This window comes from Trachurus trachurus (assembly GCF_905171665.1).
Source record: "Trachurus trachurus genome assembly, chromosome: 21".
Lineage (NCBI taxonomy): Eukaryota > Metazoa > Chordata > Actinopteri > Carangiformes > Carangidae > Trachurus > Trachurus trachurus.
The window spans coordinates 10,689,919-10,704,877 of record NC_139899.1 but is presented as its reverse complement, the minus strand read 5'-3'; the positions used below and the strand labels follow the sequence as shown (position 1 = coordinate 10,704,877).

Below are 14,959 nucleotides of genomic sequence, written 5' to 3'. Positions count from 1 at the left end.
GCACCACAGCACTGGAGGGAAGAGCTGCTCTGTGTGATACTTTCAGGATCTTTTCCTGCCTGTTAATCCTTTCTCCGGGAACATCTCTTGGGCTCTGGGATTTGACCTGTCCAATCACCGATGTCAAAGCTGTGGACCCAATAACAATAATACAACATGACACCAAGGGTTTGACTTATGAGGTATGACTCTGATTAAGAGTTTGTCCCTCCCTCCCCTCTTGGTGTGGTATTTGAACTAAAATATTATATGAAATTGCTATATTTTCACCATATTCATATCTTGAAGAATCATATATTTGAAACACCCCTTAAGTAGACCATACCATTTCTAATGTCAGATCAGATCTCCTATAGTATTATATATTGACATTGTTAGTTTACTGTAATTAGCTGTAGCAGCATCTAGACCGTTTAGTACCATGAATGAATTCATAATTATTATTAAAGCAGAAGTGAGTGATATATTTGTGTTAATATAAGTCTTAAATAGTTATATCTTCCGACAGCAATCACTTACATAGAGTGTTTGGACTGAAACACGGGTCTCTCAGTCCCTCTGCTCTGCTCTGAGTCGAGGAGAAAACATTTATCGTATCCTACAGTTTTTATCCAATGAGGAGAGAGAACGGCATGCAGGGCTGTGTGTGCAGCCAAGGAACGCCGTGAATGTGGTGACGTAGCGACGAGGACTGTTATGGTGCGTTCAAGGAAACTCGTATTTTTCCGACCGTGAAGTGGTACCAGTTCGATCTGGTACGAGTTCACCGGTCGGAAGTTACGAGTGGCCGTTATAGTGACTTTCACCGGTAAAACAGGTCGGATAAACACGAGTGGGTTGCCTGGAACGCTACAAAGTCGTAAGTTGTGACTTGAAGCTGTAATTTACGATTTCAAAAGCCTGCCTGGAACGCAGCATTAGCGAAAACGACCGGATCACTCACTTCTGCTTTAATTAAAGCAGAAGTAAGCGGAATGTTTGTGTTAATATACGTAAGTCTTAAATAGTTATATCTTCCGACAGCAATCACTTATATAGAGTGTTTGGTCCGAAACACGGGTCTGTCAGTCACTCTGCTCTGCTGTAAGCCGAGGAGAAAACTTTCCTTGTATCCTACAACCTTTATCCAATGAGGAGAGAGAACGGCATAAAGGGGCGGTCCTCTCTGTGTGTGCAGCCAAGGGATGCGCATGAATGTGGTGACGTACTGTAGGGACGAGGGCGGGGACTGCTAACTCCATCGGCTGACAGAAAGTTAGCCAAAACGTCCGTATTGCTTACTTCTGCTTTAAGGAGTAGCCAGTATTGGGTGGGATGCTTGGTCCTCGAGCAGTTAAGAGCATGTCCCATATAATGCAGTAATTACCAGATGGATCCCAGAATGATCACTATCCTGTCAATTAAAGGCAAAATCTATCTATCTATCTATCTATCTATCTATCTATCTATCTATCTATCTATCTATCTATCTATCTATCTATCTATCTATCTATCTATCTATCTATCTATCTATCTATCTATCTCCAATTAAATGATTAGAAAATATAATCAGTAAATTTAGATTTTCTTTATCTGAAGCTTGACCATTAAAATTTCTTATAATTATAGAATATTATTATAATAATAATGGCCCATCTATCAATAATCTATCTATCACCAGTGACTTATCTGTCTGAAAGTCGCAGGACAAGCATCAGCTCATTTCAAAACAGGCAGGACATTTCCAGGCCTTATAGAGACCACCCTGTGACCAGCAACCAGAGGTATCTGAAATGACTGCCATCTCCCTCCCAAATGCTTCTGTGACTGTGAGACCGGTTGTGGTGACCTACTTCCTCCACCTGGTCAGAGACTGATAACAGCAGCCCTATGTATGAGCCTTCATCTAGCACCACCTGAGCATGCCCTGATGGCAGCCAACGCACCATGACATGATGGTATGCTGTGATCACTGGATGTCTTCCTGACACAGGGCAGAATGAGGGAAGTCATGGTGAGGAAATATTTTACTCAGTCACTGCAATCTTAGCACTGAACTTGCTTTGGTAGATATGGCATATATATCATTCAAGTGACAAGTCAGTAGGCTATACCAATGATCCAACTCAGGTTGTTTCACTCTATGATAATAGAGTGAAACTGACAAACATTTTATACCTAATGGATATGTGATACAGTGATACAGCAGAGAACTTCATTTGCAACTAATTCAATCATTATCTTACACAAGTTAAGATTTCCTCTGTTTACATCTTATTTATATCTGCTTAGTTTACACTCTTATCCCTTTACGTAAATTATTACAAAATCTACCTATCTACTGTATCATCAGCAGAAAAATATGGAGTTTTCAAAAACTACCTACATATTAAATAAGTTATCACATGAATACTTTGATAAACTAAGTAATTTTAAAACTGAGAGATCTTCCAAAATTACCAAATGCATACAATGGGGAAAATAAGTTGATCCCCTGCTGATTTTTGTCCTCATTTCACTTGATCAAATGGAAAATAATTTGTTGCATTAATTAATCCTGGATTTTATTTATTTATTTGATAATTTGTCTCTCTCTGTTAAAATGAATTAACCATATAACTATAGACCACCCACTTCTTTGTGGGGGAGCAAACTAAACAAATCAGCAGGGGATCACACTGTATATTCATTCCTATTTATAAGATGTACATAATTATATTAGAAAAAGTTCATTGAAGGTTTCTTTTTCTAATTATATCAGCTTCTATTTCCAGAATGTAAATTAGACAAATACTCTTTATCTCATATAATAATGATGTCAGTTATCTGTTTGTCAGGTAAGAAAGAGAGAAGAATATTCAAACCCTCTGAGTTTTTCTTGTATTTTATTTGTTCACAACACTGAGCACAGTGGAAGGGTTTTTGTCACTCTTTAACAGGAAACACATGAAGCCAGTTAATCTATACAAATGGATTAAAAAGCAAAGCAAATCCAAGAAATGTACATCATGAATGTATGTAACATGTTTGTAAGGTATTGATATAAGAACTATTATGTCAGGTTCAGATAGGTTATTGTCTTACTTGCAAGGTTTGGTTTGTTTGTCAGGTCTGGTGCATGATAACATTTTGAATATGAGTTTTCTAATCTCTGGAAGCTTCAGACCATAAACAAGAGGATTCAGAATCGGAGGAATCACAACAAACTCAAGTGACAGAATCACACCGAGAAACGGATTCAGCTCCTCAAGATTAATTCTGCTAAGGGCGACATCACAAAACACAGTGATGGAATAGTTGACAAATGTAACAATGTGAGGCAGACAGCTCTGTATGACTCGGCTCTTGAACTCTGAGGAGCGTTTTCTACAAACCAGGATAATCCGTGCATATGTATAAAGGACAAAAGCCAGGGGCAGAAAGACGGTCGTTGTGGAGACAAGCATCCCAACAAGGTTATTGAGCGCAGTGCTGACACATGACAGCTTTACAACAGGCCAATTTGCACAGAATACCTTTGGTATCTTATTTCCACACAAGGGAAGTCTGGAGGCCAAGTAAACACAGACTGCAACAGAGAAAGCTGGATAGATCCAAGCAAAGGCAACCAACATAGAGACCAACCTGGGGGTTACTTTGTTGTGGTAATGTAAAGGCTGACAAACTGCAACATAACGGTCATAGGCCATAATGCCTAAAATAGTGAGCTCATAGGATGCATAGGTGTAGATGACATGGATCTGAGTAAAACACATTGGCCGTGAGATCAAATGAGTGTCAGACAAAAGGTCTCTGAGGAACCTGAAGAAGAAGCCTGCCGAGCCGTACAGAGAGTTAAGAGAAAGGCACATAATGAAAACATACATAGGCTCATGTAAAGACTTCTCCCGTGATATCACCAGTATAATGACAAGATTAGCTGAGATGATAAAAGCAAACAACAGCAAACACAACACAAATGTTGGGTAACGGTAGTTACCAATGTTCACAAACATGGTGAGGTTAAAATAAGGGGGATTCGTGTTGTTTTCCATTTACCCCATAGACAGAACCAGAGGTGGTTTGATGGGTAAGGAAAACTGTCAGTGGTTACTGCTTAGTCATTGATTAGAAGTGTTAACTGTTGAAGAGCACTGAACTGAACAAGAGCAGAGTTAATCCTAAAGTAACAAATGGTTCAGGAGTCAGACTTATTTGTAATAATTCAATAATATCAATCTTTAGTAAGAGAGTCAGTTCAATCCGAATCAGAATCCTAGTTTTTCCCCCTATACTAACACACTGGTTGCAGGTCTCACCGCTCCCTCGTCATGCTGTCTGTGTGTGGTCTGTGGCACGACAGCTCACCACTGTGGTTTAACATAAGCTGCTGAGAAGCTCTTTAACTCGTCACACGTACAGTAATTACATCACCACTGTCATCACTCCATGGGGAATCTCGACTGTAAAATATCAGTTTACACACTCTCACATCATTTTAATATATGCTGTGTTGCATTTTCAACAAACTGTACTGACAATGTCAAGGCAAAGACGTAGTCAGAGACGCAGGGTGAATTCCAATTCCTATCTCAACCCTTATTAATCTTAGTAGCCCTCAAAACCAAGTGTTATGGGCTATTTTGTGGCTTAGAAATGGGGCACCCCTTAAATGCAGATGTCTTCAGACCGTCGTATCTGTGGGGGGGTTGGCATGAGTTTATTATTTAAAAAAATATATTTTCACTGTTAACCCTGCAAAATTGTTGTGGACTAGCCCATCTGTCAGTTATTACTTTGGTTATTTTTAGTTTTTTTGTAGCCTATAGTTGAGTTAGTTATAAATTGATGTTAAAACAAATAATTTTTTAGATTGAGGGCACTGTGTCCTAATGAGACGCGACCGAGCATCCGACAATCGTGTCACATCTCTCTGTCCCCATAGTCTGATGTCTCTTGTCAACATCAAATTGGAGATACTCGGCGCGGGCTCTAAACGGCGCATTGCGTTGCGCTGTGTCGCTCACGGCCAGTTAGGACACTCCAATAGAAAACAATTGATTTTGTAGCTATCGCTCCCTCACGTCGCATCCAGTTAGGACACGGTGATGGGAATTGGAATTTTAGCCTCAGCTACTCTTCTGAGTTTTGTCAAAAACATATTGTCAGCACACTTAAAGCCAAAACACTAGGACACACTCACAGAGAACTTTATTAGTAGGCTAACACTGTACAGGTTAAGGCCTCTGTTGTCAAAAAATCCTCAGTTCCTTGTGCCATGGTTTCTACAATATTATGGAAATGTTCCTTTTAAGAGGAACAATAGATTTTTACCTTAAGTAAACAGCTTCAGAGTAATTGTAATGGTTCAATAAATGACTTGTAACTAGTTACAGGGAGAATGGAGGCTCTCTGCCTTCCACCTAGCCCCACCTTGCAAGATCAGAGCCACTGATCCGGTGTCCTAGCTCTCTTCTCTGTGCACCGCGACACAAAAGCGCACTGTGACCCATAATCTCTTGTTTATGCCAGATAAGACTACACCAATATACACATCATCAAATATATGACAAATGACATAATGCACCACTCCACGGATTGCTTCTGGCCGAAGGAGGGTTAGCAACAGAGTGAAAAAGCGACTGTACTTGCATAGTTCCCCTTTAAGAACAATATTCAATAAATTTCACTATTAGTGACTGACTGGTTAAGCCACCACAGACATGAAAACAGCTTGAGGACTTCTAATTTGCATGTTCATGCTGACATTATAACCATCTAAAGCTCTGCTCTGTTCAGCAGAGCTGTCTCAATAAACAAGTGTCATCATCTATATATATATATACTGTATATATATATATATATATATATATATATATATATATATATATACACACACACACACACACACACACACAAACAATGATTATCTATCTGATATCTATCCATTTATCTATCTATTTACATTTATTTGATTAGATTATTTGAAATATAGAAATATTGTAGCACTTTACTTGACGCCATTACACATTATAACCATATTTAGAGTTATAATGCAGTTATAGCACTGTATAACTATAATTATAAACAATAATCATAACACACTATAAAGCATTTTATCTTGACTTATAAGTTCAGGTATTATAATATGTTATAATTGTTAGTAACTCACTGACAATGACCACATCGATAATGCATTATTAATATAGTTATAATGTGTTATAATTGGCTTATAAACGTGTATAACTATCATTATAAACACTCATTAATTATCATAAGACTTTATAACAACAAGCATAAGACATCATAGAGCATTTTATAATGGCTTATAAGATCTTATAAGTATAGAGTTATAATGTTCTATGATGTGTTATGCTTCTTCTTATAAAGTCTTATGTGATTTATGAGTGTTTATAATGATAGTTATACACATTTATAAGCCAATTATAACACATTATAACTATATTTATAATGCATTATAAATGTGGGCATTGTCAGCCAGTTGCTAACAATTATAATGTATTATAATACCTGACCTTATAAGTCAAGATAAAATGCTTTATAGTGTGTTATGATTATTGTTATAAAGCATTATGATAATTTATGAGTGTTTATAACTATAGTTATACAGTGCTATAACTGCATTATACCTCATTATAAGTATGGTTATAATGTGTTATAGAGATAGGCGTCAAGTAAAGTGTTACCGAAATATTATCAGGAAAGTTCAATTCTTTTCTGAAGCTTGACAATTAAAATTTTGTATAATTATGAAATATTATTGCAATAATAACAAAAGAAATACATCAATCATGATAACAGTGACCTCTGTACTCTCTTGTGTACCAATACGAGTTACTTGAGGAAATCAAAAGAAAAACAATGAAACATGTGATGTCATATTCCGCTCATCTAGACCATAATACATAATACATTGTTTTGAAAACAACTGCCCACGGACCAATACGCCACAAATGATGTCAGGTTATCCTAATGACTTTTATTAGTCCCACAGCTGTCCTTAATGCCCAGTACTGCCAATGATGTCCCTGGTGAATCATCAGCAGATGATGAAATACACAACCTGAGGAATCAGAGGTAGTCTGGATGAAGTTTAAGTGAGACAGAAATATTTTTGAAATATGTGCATTAAAAAAAATGGATTGAGCTCAACTCTACCAATGTAATTTTTGTACATGTTAATAAATTAAATTTTAGCTTTAATGAGAGGCCATGGGATAGGAGACAGTATCTTTGGTTTTCAGAGGTTATGAATATAGGCAACAGATCAGTTGGAAACGGTCAACAGGTCATTATCTCTGCCATCCCATGAGAGCAATTAAACACACTGTGCTACCCTGGAGGTCCGTCCCTGGTAACCAAACACCAAACAAAGATGTTTTTTCTTTAGTTCAGCAAATGGTCAAGAGAATGAACAACAAACCTTATTAAACCTGCAAGAGTTACTAGATATAGATAAACTGAAGACTTGTGATAGTGCTGTATTTACATAGCTTTGTCACAAATGTACTTAGTAATAGTAAATAGCCACCTGAGCTATCCACAATCATCCATGAAGACTTCCATCTGCATGCTGGATCCCATCCCATCCCATCCGCTATAGCCAAGGACTGCTTCCCCACCATCTCCCCGCTTGTCTCCAAAATCATCAACTCCTCGCTCAGCTCTGCCTCTGTCCCCTCTTCACTGAAACTTGCTGCTATCACCCCCATCATTAAAAAACCTGATCTCGACCCTGACATTATGAACAACTTCCGGCCCCTCTCCAACCTCCCTTTTCTGTCGAATGTTCTGGAACGTGTCGTTGCCTCACAAATCACATCTCACCTCAACAATAATGACCTCTTCGAACAATTTCAATCTGGATTCTGTTCACAACACCGTACTGAAACAGCCCTCTTGGCCTCTTCAAATCTATTCTGGTCTGGGGGTGCCTGATTGGCCCTCCTCTGTCCTCCCAATTTGTTACAACAGAGTAGGGGCCAGACCTTAAACCAATCAGGAACCCCCAGACAAGAATAGATTTGATTGGTCAAAGATACTGGGAGCTGGGGGCAGTGCGTGGCGCAGGCGGCCCCAAATCCCGCATCGGGCAGCCCTTTCCTGCATGTCATTCCCCCTCTCTCTGCCTCCCCCTTTCCTGTCTATCTATACTGTCATCACTATCAAATAAAGGCAAAAGCCAAAAAATATAGGCTACTTACTGTAAAAATAAAAAATAAAAAAAGATACTGGGAGCTGTAGGCTTGTTTTTAAAATAAATCATGCCTACACCAGCATTAACACCCAACATATCATTATTTGTGCAATTACTTGCTGTTATGGGATAGTGAAATATGATTCCCTCTCATGTTAGCAAAATACCATCTGCAAGATTTCTTTGGCCACGAGGAGGTTAAGCATTAGACTCCAGAGAAAACAGTCTTTAAAAATCTAAGCAGGCAAACAAAGGCTCATGGGTAAAGTCCAGGATTAGAATCCAGACAGACAGAGAGCGGGACAGTGGAAAGCAGAAGCACATGACACCAAAACAATCTGTCAGAGACAGAGTGCAGGTGCACAGTAAATAGACGAGTGCACGCTACAAGTCCAGGTTCCAGGTGAGAGAGGAAGAGGAGCAGGTCAGGTGATTCCACCAGAAGGAATATGGCAGGTGATAGGGGCTGCTTGGGAAATTCACCAAAATCTCTAAAAGTTTCTGTGAAGTGTTGTTCAACATATCTGCAGCTTTAACACAACCTGCAAGTTGTAAGTATTTTTCTACACACTAACAAACATAGGCTATGTGCCTTCTCTGTATGTGTAACTCTGTCTACCCCGGGGATCATTTCCCTGCCTGTTAGGCATTAAAAAGACCGACAGTGCAGGAAGTGGGTGAAGAGTTAAATCTTGGTGAGAGTGCAGTGTGAGTGTCCAGGCGGAAGGAAAAAAAAAAAAACTTCAACAGAGGATTGAGCAAGTAGATAAGTAAAAGCAAGATAAGTGAGGAGATACAGCAGCTACGAGAGGACAAAAACAAGGGGACAAAACAAAGGCAGACAAGAGAGAGAAGGAAAACAAACGAGGAAGGAAGCGGCGGGCTGGAGAAGTTACCAGTCGAGCAGACTAAGCACACACCACCATGACGTACCGGCTGTTTGAGGGAAAGAATCACGCCTCCATCTACCAAAGATATCGCTTTACGCCTCCAGATGAGCTCAAGAATATCATTCTTCAATACCTAGATAAAAAGGTAAGCCATGACCAAATACACTCACAAGGCAAATAGATGTAGTAGGCTACAGCGCAAACAGAGTTTATGAGGGGAAAATGGACGGACCGATCACATTGACAACAATATTGCTGTATATAAATTATGATCCAAAGAAGGGACAGCCACATGTGCTGGCAGTGGACCTGGGCTGTGGAACGGGCCAGAACTCTCGGGTTCTGGCGCCACACTTCAGGGAGGTGGTGGGCATTGACGTCAGTCCCGGTCAGCTGGAGGAGGCCAGAGCTGTGCCAGGTCACCCCAACATCACATACAGGTGAATAGGAGTGTGTGAGTTTCTCTTTAAAAATGCTATAACACTTTGAAAGTAAAGCTTTAAAGCAGAAGTAAGTGATATATGTTAATATACGTCTTAAATAGTTATATCTTCCGACAGCAATCACTTAGTGTTTGGACCGAAACACGGGTCAGTTAGTTTATCTGCTCTGCTCTGTTCTTAGCCGAGGAGAAAACTTTTCTCGTATGCAGTTTTTATCCAATGAGGAGAGAGAACGGCATGCAGGGCTGTGTGTGCAGCCAAGGGACGCCGTGAATGTGGTGACGTAGGGACGAGGACTGTTATGGTGTGTTCAAGGCAGCCCGTAACTCGTGTTTTTCCGACCTGTGAAGTCGTACCAGTTCGATCTGGTACGAGTTCACAGGTCAGAAGTTACGAGTGGCCGTTATAGTGCACTTTCACAGGTAAAACAGGTCGGAAAAATACGAGTGGGTTGCCTGGAACGCTACAAAGTCGTAAGTTGTGACTTGAAGCTGTAATTTACGGTTTCAAAAGCCGGCCTGGAACGCAGCATTAGCCGAAACGAGATCGCTTTGGGAGAGCCGGGTCGATTGATACACATTTCATTTAAACGCCTTTTTCAAAGATGACGTTATGTACACAAACATTTTTATCATGTGATCAACAACTCACTATGTGTATTCTCTTAGTTACAAGTGTAATTTAACACATATGTTGGATGATCGCGCTGTTTTATAACTTTGAACGTAAGTTGACATTTGTCTCAAACGCCCCACCTATGCGGGTCGTTTGAGACACAGAGGAGGGACGGTTGAAACAGCATGTTTTAAACAGAAACTACTGTCATTACTCTCGTTTTTATGCAGCATATCGGACAACATACTAGTGTACTCGTCATTGCCAAAATGTCACATCATTTCTCACAATATAAAAGGTCAAATAAATATTTTTGTCCCGTGCGTAACTGTCAAGATCCGCATCTCGATTAAACTCACCTTTCTTCTTTTGTAGCTACGAGTTGTTGGACGACTGCATTTTCATTTCATTGACTTAATTATTTCCCTGTCCTAAGTCATGTTTATGGATAGGCTACACAGTTGAACATATTGTCATTTTACCCTCGGCATTTTCCCCTCACTTTGCTGAATATCTGTTGATTCATGTCATAAACACGTTTTGTTCATTAAAAATATGTGATGTTTATTAAAAATACATGTTGTTCATTCAAATCGGTTGTTGTTCATTGCAAAACAATTAGGCTATTAATCCGGTGAAATACAAATATTGATCGCGCAATGTGACCACAATCACTATACGCACGGTGGCGTGAGGGACATTTGAAACAGCTGTACTGTATCAATCGTCCCTGCAGCGACTACTGACACTTCAACCTGTTTTGCCTCTAAACTTCAAAACTATGACATTGCATAGTTTAGGACCTGTTTATGTACGAATTCATCTGTTGTTGGGTCATATTATTGCATGAAACACACAATACAACTTTTGATCACAAAAAAAACTACCGCACGTAACATTTTACTTTCCGTAGTCAGAAACCGGTTTGCGCTAATAACTTTTGAATGGCGTGACGTAATTTCACGAGCTTTCCCAGCATTGGTAGGTGTTGAGTGCTGAAGGTGATGAAATCTGACGGCTCAAGCTTGTGTGGTTTTCGAGGAAATCGCTGTGTATCAATCGTCCCGTACTGTATAACCCCACCACAGATTGTGTTTGCATTTCAGTTTAAAAATAAACTAGATTAGTGAGCTCAGCTGAAGAGGTGTTGGTATTTAACACTTTTTGAGGGTGGCTGTTTCCCCCTGTCTTTATGCTAAGGTAGCTCTCAGTCAGCTGGCTGTAGCCTGATAATTAGCACATGTGTGATAGCCATGTCAAAATATTTAAGATCTATGCATAATAAACATACATGTAACTCACTCAAGCCACTTTGCCAAGTGTTTATTGTATTTGCATAGTTACAATGTGTTTAGCTACATAGTTAATAAAACAACAGTAAAAGTACACTGATACTGGTAATTCAAGGCAAGGCAAATTTATTTGTATAGCACAATTCATACAACAGGCAATTCAAAGTGCTTTACAAAGGCATGGAAATACATAAAAAAAAATAAAAAAAAACATAAAATATATTCAAAAGAAAATAATAAGACAGTAAAAGACAATAGCAAGAATTATTAAAATATTAAAATCAAAATGGACTTACAGGGTTGGTCTGTGTGTTGCACCTGCAGGGAGGGGACAGCAGAGGAACTTCCCTTTGCAGATGGCTCTGTAGACCTGCTGACAGCAGCATCAGCAGCTCACTGGTTTGATCCACCCAGGTTCCTGGCTGAGGCACGTCGGGTCCTAAAACCTCGGGGCTGCATAGCTCTGCTGGGCTACAGTGATTATGGCACCGGATTTCACTACCAGAACTGTGGAGAGCGACTGAGCCACATTTATGAAGAGGTGGGTGTGAAGGTGTTCTATACGCTAATATCAGACTGAAAAGAAGAGGCCACATAAATATAACACTATTAATCAGGGCTTGAATAAGAAGTAATGATTGGATTTTGATTTTTAAAATACACTTATTGCATTCTTATGTCTAGTTTGAGTTGCAGTATGGTCAGCATAGCTTAGCTTAGCAACAAATCATTCAATATCAGTTCAACATGTTTCATTTTCTGTCACACTGGGGTCTCAGAAAAAAAAAATCATGTTTGTGGATACAGTACTGGACCTGAGGTTGAGAACTTCCACTTCCACTAAAGAACCCATATTATCCTATAGCATGACACTCTGACATATGTGTCTTAGGTAAATACCACAACTTCCGAAATGGAAAAGATATTCATGTTGACTTTCATCAACACCATCACTAATATATAACATGCACATGAACTTACCAAGCTGAAGTTCCTCTGTAGAAAGCCTTTGACTCTTTGTTTGGATGTAATATTCGCATATGGTACACCAGTTGCATATTTTTTTTATGCACAGTATATAATATATGTAAGTATACAAACTCATTACACACAGTGAATGAATTATAGCACTTAAACATTTGTATTCACTTCCAGGTGAGGCAGCTGCTGACGCCGTTCGCCAGCAGCCCAGTAGCTGTGGCCGATGGTAAACTGGAGGAGCTGTACTCTGCCATCCCATTCCCAGAGAAAGAGAGGTGATTACTACACACACACACTCACCTTATCTCAGCACATCAATGTGAGACAACACCACTGTCTGCCATCCCTACAAAGACCTTCACTGTGTTAAGCATCCTGCCATTAGCTCAATTAAAACTAGGGTTGTTACACACCGACCTAATTCTTTCGAGCACAGAAGCACTAGTGTTACTAATTTATTCATTCATTGTGTTTCTTTGTAACTACATGTAAATATACTGTACTGATACAACAGGATTGAGTCTATTCCAGTGAGGTCCTTTATCCCAGTGAGGAATGTGGTGGGATTTGTTGAGTCCTGGTCCATGTTCCAAACATACAGGAAGGGAGACCCTCAAAATGCACATGAGCTGCTGCTCAACACCCAGAAAAGGTAACACACACACACACACACACGCACAAGAGCTGTTGATTAGAATTATTATAAAATATTTCCCTTTCAATAATCCATTTTGAGAGGTTGTGAGCAGTCTGAGTGTTTTCCTGTGCTGCTGAGTGGTGAGCTAAATAATCAGTGTGTGAACTGCTTCACAGGTTTCTGAAGGAGATGGGAGTCAGTTCTCCTGACACTGAAATAGAGTTGGAGCAGGAGTATTACTGTGTCCTGGCATCAAAACCACAATGATCAACACCACAGCACAGGATGTATGTTTAGAAAGGCAGAGACACACCGTTTTGTGTACTGTGATGTAGACTGTACAATAAAAAGCATGTAACCCCATCCTTAACACGCTGCCTTCTGTTACAGGAAACCATTTTTAGAGCAGCATACAGTGGATCTATATCTTTGTGCTTATATATCTATTGATGGATCAGCTACTCATGACTTTATATCCTGTCCATAATCTATTTTACACATTTTTAACGAGTATGTTTCAGTTTGCAGTAAAACTGCTTTTCAAAGCCGTTCCCAATCCAACAGCTGATCCCTCTCAGGCATAAATGCACACTGAGAGTTTACATAACTCAGAAGCAAGACTTGAACATGCCCGACACTGTTGTTGTATAGACAAGGTGCTTAGAAGTTTTGGTTAAAATGAGAAGTCAAGGTTTTTTTTAGAGTCAGGCTCTTAAAACATGGCCTAGCTTTATTTGTTATAACTGCTTCAGTATGCTTTCTTTGTTCTGTGCTTATCTCTCAGCAGTCAGCTTGGGCTGCTTGTACTTTGTCCAATATCAGTAAAGCTGAAGGACTTGAGGCGTGTGGTGGATTATTATTTTATGGTATGTTTTTCCTTTTTTTTTTTTTTTTTTTAAAGGAACAAATTGACTTCATAAAATTGAGTCTCTATGTTCACAGACAAATGCTTGGTGATGAAAAGTAAAGGAAGAAATGAAATAATCTTCTTGTTACCACACTGCATTTAAAACTATATGAAGATTCTAAAAAGATATATGATTAACCTATACTGTAACATATTAGATGTTGATATCCACCCACTTTGTGTAAGATGAATAATAATTGTCCATGTGCATAAAATGTTGCTTACATGCAATGATAATAGGATTTAGTAATGGGTTTGTATTGTATTTAGCTGATGAGGGTTTTAATCACTGTAAATGCGACGCGCTCTCCCTTTTCCAGGGTACAGACTCAATTCACCGCTGGTCAGGACATGTAGAGGTTTCTCATGAGGTGTCTCATTTCTACAACAGTGACAATGAATAACAAACAACCCTCAGTTAAAGAAACATTAGATCCTGAAATGTGAGAAAGAAGCCAAAAGATTCAGACAAAGAGGAGTTGTATTCCTACACTTGAACACATAACACTGCTGCCTCACCCACATCATCTCCAGGGGGTTTCATTGGTTCTGACAGAAACACATACCATCACATGACCCATGAACTGACCTGTACCCAAGACCTTTGAGCTTGACCTAGATTTCTAGTTATTGTAATTCTCTTGGATTGCCTTCAGTTCCTTGGCAAGTTTGTATATAAAAGAGATTTGCACAAGAAAAAAAGGTGAAAACAGACAAGACACATCATATAAAAAATGAGTTGTGCATCTGTCCCTTTAAACACCCTTGTTGTCAAACACACCACGTAGCAGTGGAAGTAATGGGACCTCCCAGTTCCCATGGCACCCCACTGTTCCCCTCTTTTGTGAGTGTGTGGGTATGTGTGTGTGTATCTGAGTGACTGCTGGCAGAAAGGAATACAGTCCTTTAAATGTGGATGTGTGCTCCTCTTATCCAGTAAACACATCAGAGGATAGATTTATAGTTAATCTCTTTATAGAACTTACGATAGTCATATTTGAAGAGGCATCAGTTGGCG

General features: G+C 39.3%; 2 protein-coding genes across 2 annotated transcripts; one reads left to right on the top strand and one right to left on the bottom strand.

Annotated features, from left to right (window-relative positions):
* Positions 1–3,059: 3,059 nt before the first annotated feature.
* On the bottom strand, positions 3,060–4,013 carry LOC311004770 (olfactory receptor 6N1-like; the record flags this gene model as incomplete). The annotated part of the gene is made up of 1 exon (XM_083996939.1): positions 3,060–4,013. The coding sequence occupies one exon, from the start codon at positions 4,011–4,013 to the stop codon at positions 3,060–3,062; it is 954 nt and encodes a 317-aa protein (XP_083853065.1).
* A 4,538-nt stretch (positions 4,014–8,551) lies between these two features.
* On the top strand, positions 8,552–13,890 carry LOC311004664 (putative methyltransferase). Its single transcript, XM_083996834.1, has 6 exons — positions 8,552–9,211; positions 9,346–9,506; positions 11,741–11,957; positions 12,572–12,672; positions 12,912–13,049; positions 13,211–13,890. The coding sequence occupies exons 1-6, from the start codon at positions 9,101–9,103 to the stop codon at positions 13,299–13,301; spliced, it is 819 nt and encodes a 272-aa protein (XP_083852960.1). The 5' UTR covers positions 8,552–9,100; the 3' UTR covers positions 13,302–13,890.
* The last annotated feature ends 1,069 nt before the right edge of the window (positions 13,891–14,959 follow it).

What these genes read in the sequence shown, in the direction of transcription:
- LOC311004664 (XM_083996834.1), top strand. Translation starts at nt 9,101, where the DNA reads ATGACGTACCGGCTGTTTGAGGGAAAGAATCACGCCTCCATCTACCAA. An exon ending in TTCAATACCTAGATAAAAAG is followed by an intron (nt 9,212 to 9,345) that starts GTAAGCCATGAC and finishes TATGATCCAAAG; the next exon opens with AAGGGACAGCCACATGTGCT. An exon ending in TGAGCCACATTTATGAAGAG is followed by an intron (nt 11,958 to 12,571) that starts GTGGGTGTGAAG and finishes ATTCACTTCCAG; the next exon opens with GTGAGGCAGCTGCTGACGCC.